Consider the following 7,427-nt stretch of genomic DNA (forward strand, 5'->3'; position numbering starts at 1 on the left):
TCATTAGCTTGTGTAATTCTTCCATTTTAAGTCTCTTCTTGCTGCTGTTGTGTCTTTTCCTTTGCAGCAAATGAGTCATTCAGTGCTGCAAAATTACCACAAACCACTACACACACTCTCTATTAAGAGAAGGAGTCGAGCTTCCTGCTCTTAGTTGCCAGCTGCTGGCAGTATAGAAAACTGGGGACATCTGGAGGGGAAGGGGAAGTGACATCACCATACCAAGACAAATCACCTGGTGCTCTACTGGCCATGCAGGAAGAATCCCAAGACCATTGCATAGACCGGCTGAGCTGTCAGGAAAATCCCCTCCACACATGCAGAATTCAGTGAGTCCCACAGCATGTGATGGGCAACCATACGCTGTTTTAATAAAATACATTTTGAAAAAATACAGAAAAGACAACTTCTGATTAACATGAATTAGTTTATAACAGGAGGAGGTTTAAGAAAGTAAGAAAATAGAGTTTTATTTTAACATTTGAGACATCTGACAAGTGAAATTTCAAAACAACATCTGAGTTTAAAATGTTTGAGCAGGAAACCCGTATCGTTACGATGTCATTAAGGAAAGAAGACTGCTGTCGTTCCAGTGTTTGTCAGCGTCTTTCAAAAATAAAGATGCTTCCTCCAACCCTTCCCTCAGGAAAATGAGTATGAAATATATCTGCTGTCCTCACGAAGTTATTCCCTTGCAAAAACACAGAGATTTCCTACAACAACAAAAATCACATTAAATGTTTAGACACTTCAAAGTTTAAGAATTTTATATCGTGTAGAGAAGTATCACCTTACCCTCTCCAAAACGTCAAAGAAAACCAGATGGGTCGGCAGAGAAGATTTGTATGGAAATGAAGTCCTGAGCCAGTGCAGAGGATCGTCGTAGAATCTGTCAGCTTCATCGACGTAACCCTCCTCTCCGAGATCTGGAGGACACTCAAGAAATCTCATCTTCAGGGGGCAATGGACGTGGCTGCAACGAGTTTATTATTTTAGAAAGTATGTTCTGTACAAGTTTCCTACATTATATTGTCTCAGCTGCAAGCTTTTGGACCGTGTTCATTAACCTTTCCCCTTCTTTCTTTGACAACAATAACCTCATCACCTGCACACTGTCCCTCAGGTGTGACGGGACGTACCGCACCTGTAAAAGGGCGTGGAGTGGCAGGGCATGAGGAAGAGGACGTCTGGCTGCGGAGGGCTAGAGATGGTGCTGATGTTACAAAGTGTCTGCAGATGACTCATGACATCCAGAGTCCCTCGCTGATGGATCAGACCGGTGTACAGAGCTGCAACCAGGTTACTCACTAACAAGATGGTCGCAGCAGCACGTCGCCACGCTTTCAAGTTCGCCAAAGATATCCCTGCAGTAGAGGAAGTGTTAAAACACACATCAGGATGTTCACGCCCAGAAGTGTTCGATGTGAAGTTGAGAACTTACCACAGAAGACCATACAGAACGGCAGCACCGGATAGATGAACCTGAACTCCTTGTGAGGAAGCAAACTGAAGAAAAGGACCCAAACATGTTAGTTTGTGTGCCAACGACTGACCAGGACCCTCATGCATCAAACCTCTAAAAGTGAAATCCTATTCGACCACTAGTGGCGCTATAGAGCAATATTTGCATGAGTGGGTCTGTGTTTTGTTTCTTGACTGTCAACCAATGTATTTTTTTCTTCTAAGTTATCTCCTAAGTTTGATAAATACGGGTCCATGAATGTGACGTTTTACCTGTAGACCACGAGTGTCCAGATGACCGCTGCCAGCAGAATTTTATATCTTTTGTAGGCGACGGTGCACCCATGAAGAAAGAGAGGGAGATGAGGACCGATCACAACGGCGAACCCCTGAGTGAAGTACCAGTGCCACGGATGAGCACCGTAAAAATCAGCCACGCTGTAGAAGATGTTAAATTTCAGGAAGTTGAGCTGCACCATGGTCCACTGAAAGACAGAGAGAAACTGTTGACTCTGAAACAGAATGTGATCATTTGCTGATCCTGTTTGACATAAACTCTATGAAAACACCACAAAGACAATATATTTAAGGCTTGTGTGTTATGTTTGTACATTTGACTTAAAAGAGCAAATCACATGGATTCAATGTTTAACCTTTTCATAGAACACGCAGTCGATCAGTGTTGAAATCACAACAGCCACACCTCTGGAAATGAGGAAAGAAATATGTCTGATTTACTCAATATTGTGCATTAAAGACATGAGGATGAACTACAGATGAAAGTAACAGGAGATTAAAGGTTCACACCCTATAGGAATGACAGTATGAGTGATGAGTCTCAGTTTGTTATCTTCCTGCCAGAAATGGTACATCAGCAGAGGAAACCAGACGACCGCAGCTGTTGGTCGGACAATGACAGCCAAGGCCACCAGGGTCAAATATTTTTTGCTGGAAAAACAACAACAATGTGTCTGTAGATAATCTATTTTTAGTGCTGAGATTCATTAAGAATGAGGAAAGGGAAAGATGTGATGAGTCAAGACCTGCTGTGTGTGTTGGATCCAGGGAGGGGGAAGTAAAACAGAGCCAGACAGGTGATGGTGGTCTCCATGCTGTTGGTCAGAGTCCTGGTGCAGCAGTACCACGAGAACCACGAGCACAGATGGCTGAAGAACTACAGAACAGGACAAGAAGACACAGTGAGGCACGTGGTGCATTTCAGGTGATGCGACGTGAAGCAGCATCAAACGAGCCTTTCTCCCTTTTCATTCCTCTCTGCATTTGCAGTACTGCTGTAAAACAGGTAAACTGCTCACCGTCCACGCTGCAACATCACGACTTTCCAAGGTTTGGATGAGGAAGAAGAATTTCACATCTGCAAACGCAGCCAGGAGCGCTTGAATTATTCGTGGAAGCCATATCTGTAGAACCAAGCAGACCACGATTAGCAAAACAAAGTGACTGTAGGAAATGTATTTACTCGTAGGTGTGCCAACACACAAAGTGTCCGAATAGAAGATATGTGAACTTGCCAGGAGGTAGACAGAGTCGCAGTTTACGAGGTGTAATATCTTGTATATGAATGCAAAGAGGAGTGGATAGCAGAATCCTCTTATTCCTGCCTTCCATTCCCAGGTCAGATACCCATAAGTCACAGTATTAAGGATGCAACAGCATAAAATTATCTAATAATAAAAAATAATATCAAGCTACTCGTCTCAGCTTCATAGATGTCAAGAGTTGCTTGCTGTGTTGTTACAGTGTGAGAAAAAAAGGCCTGCTTTGAGAGCAGGAGACCCAAACTCTAAAACTGAGTTGTAAAAAAAAAAAGTCTGTATTCAGTACTGACCAAAAGTTACTTTGTATGTGATTTCTTATAGACTCAAAAGCTTTCTACCTCTATATATTCACAGATGACAGAGCAGAAACAGACTGTTAAAGACTAAGACAATAATGTCAGAGGATATTTGAAGACCATACGATGGGAGACCTCCAGAGACTGCCAGTACTCATCAGGGACGAAGCTGGTCTGAACCAGGAAGCAGTTGATCAGTCTGAAGACCAAACAGAACACGACGACTCTGGCTCTCAGCACACCTGTGGAGGTAAAAACCACTTCACATTAGTAATGGCATTTTTATCAGCACGGTACACTGGTTTCATCACCAATACCTTAATCTGTTATTTTTTCCCCCCACAAATGAAAATATCACACAAACAGGGACGCACCGCTGTTCAGAGGAGATTCATCTTCTTTTGAGTACAGTTGAGATTTTCGTTTCCTCAGCTTCACATCTTCGACTTTATTCCCAAACTTCAGACGTGGTCGGATGTTCTCCATCAGGACATTTTGTCTTTTGTCTTGCCTGCACAGTCTGCTACCAACACAGTACACCTGTCAGGATGTTAAAACAGGTGTTTTCAGCCAGATTCAGAAGCTGAGTGAACTCTTCAACACGAGGAAATCAGACACACTTAACTTTAAATATACGAAATTAACGTGAGTCTTTTTGCTCAGGTGCTACAGGTGAACAGCCTGCACAATATCTGCGTCTATTTAACCTACAGTATTAAACTCTTGCGACCACACGTAGGTGACTTCATGTTGACTTCAGTTAGCACGGGTCAAACCTGCTCACAGGTTTGAGCTGCGCTTCCGCATTCATGCTAACTTCCGGAAAAGTTATTTTCCAACTTCAAAATAAAGGTTCCACACGAACACGTTTATTGTGGTGAGCCAGAAACATTGTTAAATTCTCTACCAACTCCAGCAAATATGTTCAAATTTATTGTATGGAGGCTCATATTCTAGCCTCATAAATTTCACACAGTAAAATCTGAGGACAGGCCCCCCAAAAAGCCGTCGTTTCACTCACATTATATCACCACTCTTTTTTGAACAAGCAAAAATTGATTAGGACTTTTTAAGGAGAAAAATAGCAGCTTTGACTTACCAAGTAAAAATTAAGACAAAGAAAAAACTTACAAAATAATAGATATGATAATGATAGTCACCAGTTGCAATCCTATACAAAATACACTTAAAATAGTTCCACCTCAACCAACTGCAGCAGTAAACTGTTGCTTTGAAATTATTCCTAATGCATGAACTATAGTAATATAATGATATAAAAAAATACATATTAATAGGGGGATTTTTTTCTGCACTGAGTACATTCACTTTTGATACTTTGTCAGTTTCCTGATAATACTTAAATACTTTTACTGAACATTTTCAGTGCATGGTATTTACACTTGTATTTTTACAGTGTGGTATTAGTACGTTTATTTGTGTAAAGATCTGAGATGCTTCCTCCACTACTGCTTAAATGATTTAAGCTTTTGTCTTTGTCATGTCGCTCAAGTCACCTTTTCAAGATACCTTTTCTGTCGCAAAGCATGTTACTGTAGACTCCACTAGGTGGTGAACTATAGCTTTTCGCTGCTCAACCTGAGTTCAGAGTAGAAGAAGAAGAAGAATGCTAGCCTGCACATAAGTGTTCATGTACTCCTTCTATTTGTAGCTTTTGTTTTTACATCAGTGTTTTCCGGTCTGTGTGTGTTTGGTGATTACAGACTCTTCGAATAAACCTCTTACTCGGTGAGTTATGGATATTACATAAAAGCTTCTCTCAACCAGCTGAAATATTGTGTTTGAGCTGTATTCAGCTAGCCAAATGGCTAGGACACAGTCAAGCTAGCGGAGGCTTTGCCGTTATGGCATGTCTGGGTTTTTCAAAATAAGACTCACTAAAATTAATGTAATTCTCAGTGGAAATAGTTTTAAAGTTCTCATTGCACAGTGGTTTATATGACCATACAAACACATTTTTTGCAGTGTACTGATCGTCCACACCAACTTATGAATGCAGTATCTATCCTAGTGCAAATCTCAATGTTTGATAAATGACTTAATCATTAGACCAATCAAATATTAGCTGCCTTTTTTCTGCTAATACTGCCATCAAGAATTGTGTGTAGATGCTAACCTCATCTAATTGGCCTTTTTCCAAATGCATTGTGTAAACAAACCCTCATTCAGCTTCTATAGGATATACACAAAGGGAGACTCCTCATTATGCATGTCACATAGCACAGCATACTGTTCAGTCTTCAGCTTCAGCCATCCTTTTTTAGTGATATGAGCTGTGGAATGTACTCACTGGGAAATTTGTTCACATTTTCCTGAAAGGAAATACCACATTTTCTCAGGGTGGTAATACATGAAAATCTTCTTAGCTGTGTCTAGGACTGCAGGTTCAGTCTTGCATGGACCTGGTCCTGTAAAAAGACACCAGACATTTGAGTTGAAGGCAACTTCTGACTTAAGCATTTCTCATGTGGGTGAAGGCACATGAGGGGGGATCCTGTGGCTGATCAGGGGCTTTTTATTTTGAAAAATTTCTGCAGAAATATTATGCTGTGCTCTGCATATGCTGTTAAAACAGTGGCACTGGCCCGGCACAGCCAGCAATACAGCAGTTAGCTTGCACCATTGCAGCAAGTTACAGCATGCCTAGAATTTTGCAAGAACATGTAAAATTCAACAGAACACAGGAGGTGCAAAATGCTAAAACAAAACAAAACAAAGTCTTAGAGTACAGTTCCAAGTGTTTCAATAACGTGTTTTGGATAACACCACTTCACTCGTCTTTCAGGATCATCTTGTGTCTCAGCATTGGGATTTCATAATAAAAGTCATGTTTGGAAGAAGAATACCCTTCACACAGATGGCCTTCATTACACTGCTTGGAGTTGTTAGTGGTTTTTATATCTACAAACCTTATTTTGAGCCGGTGAAGATCCCAGGACAGCAACACCAGGATGTGCCAAAGAAACAGAGTGAAAGAGACAACTCATCACAATAATTCCCAGGAAATACCTCACAGACAGAAGCCAGAAGAATATCATCAGAGGCTGCTGGACTGTCAGAGCTGGAGGCTGGGCAGAAGATGGATAAATTCAGGGGATTGTTGTATGGTTTTGAATGTGCAAAATTAAAATATTTAATCAATCATCCTGAATTATCATCTTTTGCAAAATGATGCTGATCATTGTACATCTGTGTTTTCAACACCTATACATAAAAAACACCAATGAACAAGAACATAATGTCTACAAACAAGTAAAATATTGTGAAAATTGTAAACATATGTTGTGCTTTGGCAAAAAAAAGCATAATTATTATAGCTCTGATTGTAAATATGTCATCAAACATGACTTAAAGTGCTGTAAAGCTCCTGTTGTGGCCTTTGATGAGACTGTGATGTTCATAATGAACCACTACGTTTGTGTGAGTGCCAGAACCAGCACGATCAGAATCAGAATACTTTATTGATCCCCGAGAGGAAACTGGATCAGTATGTGCTCTTTTGCCAGATTCACAATGTTTTGTTGTTTTTTTCCCCCCACAGTAGTATGTATAAGTATCCTTTAGTAAAAGTACCAATACAACAATTACAACAAAATACTGCATAAAAAGTCCTTCATTCAAAATCTCACCTCAGTAAAAGTATTTCCAAATTATCAACAAAAGTCTCAGATCTTTGTGCATGGTTTCATTGAGCAGCTATAGAAACAAGTTTAATGCTCTCCCTGCAGAGAAAATACTTAATGTGTTTTATGTGAGATTGAAGATGAAGTCAATTTTGATTCAGTTCAGTTCAATATGCCTTTATTACTCCCGCAAGAGGAAATTCCAAAAATTCCAGAATTTCACAACTTAGTGTTAATTTTAGTAAATTGTCCACGTCTTTCTTCATTTCATGAGGATGATTCTTAAACAAAACAAAACAAAAAAAAAAAAAAGGGGGGGGGAGCTAATTGAAGGGAACATTTTTTCTAACAGATTTTGTCAGGTGTTATCAGTGTAATGTAGTAAAAAATTAGAAGAAAGAAACTTTCACCACTGCAACTGTTTCAGTGTCTTATAAGTTCATCTGAGCTGGGAACTTGCATGTGCATGA

At 40.1% G+C, this 7,427-nt stretch overlaps 2 protein-coding genes across 3 annotated transcripts; one reads left to right on the forward strand and one right to left on the reverse strand.

Annotated features, from left to right (window-relative positions):
- Window positions 1–345: 345 nt before the first annotated feature.
- Window positions 346–4,114, reverse strand: pigb (phosphatidylinositol glycan anchor biosynthesis, class B). 2 transcript variants are annotated; one of them, XM_070961916.1, is made up of 13 exons: window positions 4,028–4,114; window positions 3,691–3,856; window positions 3,429–3,558; window positions 2,994–3,111; window positions 2,778–2,882; window positions 2,505–2,635; window positions 2,269–2,409; window positions 2,115–2,166; window positions 1,735–1,946; window positions 1,442–1,506; window positions 1,145–1,364; window positions 796–973; window positions 346–713 (listed from the first exon to the last, which is right to left on the reverse strand). In XM_070961916.1, exons 2-13 carry the CDS (start codon window positions 3,800–3,802, stop codon window positions 600–602), a joined length of 1,578 nt encoding a protein of 525 aa, XP_070818017.1. In that variant the 5' UTR covers window positions 3,803–3,856; window positions 4,028–4,114; the 3' UTR covers window positions 346–599. The 2 variants fall into 2 exon arrangements, with proteins under 2 accessions (XP_070818017.1, XP_070818018.1); XM_070961917.1 differs by lacking the exon at window positions 4,028–4,114 and having other exon boundaries at window positions 2,994–3,117; window positions 3,435–3,558; window positions 3,691–3,915.
- An 828-nt stretch (window positions 4,115–4,942) lies between these two features.
- On the forward strand, window positions 4,943–6,470 carry LOC139334392 (protein PIGBOS1). Its single transcript, XM_070967239.1, has 2 exons — window positions 4,943–5,062; window positions 6,120–6,470. The coding sequence occupies exon 2, from the start codon at window positions 6,162–6,164 to the stop codon at window positions 6,327–6,329; it is 168 nt and encodes a 55-aa protein (XP_070823340.1). The 5' UTR covers window positions 4,943–5,062; window positions 6,120–6,161; the 3' UTR covers window positions 6,330–6,470.
- The last annotated feature ends 957 nt before the right edge of the window (window positions 6,471–7,427 follow it).

The sequence above is a fragment of the Chaetodon trifascialis genome, chromosome 1 (genome assembly GCF_039877785.1).
Source record: "Chaetodon trifascialis isolate fChaTrf1 chromosome 1, fChaTrf1.hap1, whole genome shotgun sequence".
NCBI lineage: Eukaryota > Metazoa > Chordata > Actinopteri > Chaetodontiformes > Chaetodontidae > Chaetodon > Chaetodon trifascialis.

Excerpts from the sequence above, each read along its gene's own strand:
- pigb (XM_070961916.1), bottom strand. The coding sequence starts at position 3,802 with ATGGAGAACATCCGACCACGTCTGAAGTTTGGGAATAAAGTCGAAGAT. Across the intron at positions 1,947-2,114 it reads ACTGCGTGTTCTATGAAAAG|TGGACCATGGTGCAGCTCAA; the intron begins GTTAAACATTGA and ends TCTGTCTTTCAG. Across the intron at positions 1,507-1,734 it reads TGGACACTCGTGGTCTACAG|TTTGCTTCCTCACAAGGAGT; the intron begins GTAAAACGTCAC and ends CCTTTTCTTCAG.
- LOC139334392 (XM_070967239.1), top strand. The coding sequence starts at position 6,162 with ATGTTTGGAAGAAGAATACCCTTCACACAGATGGCCTTCATTACACTG.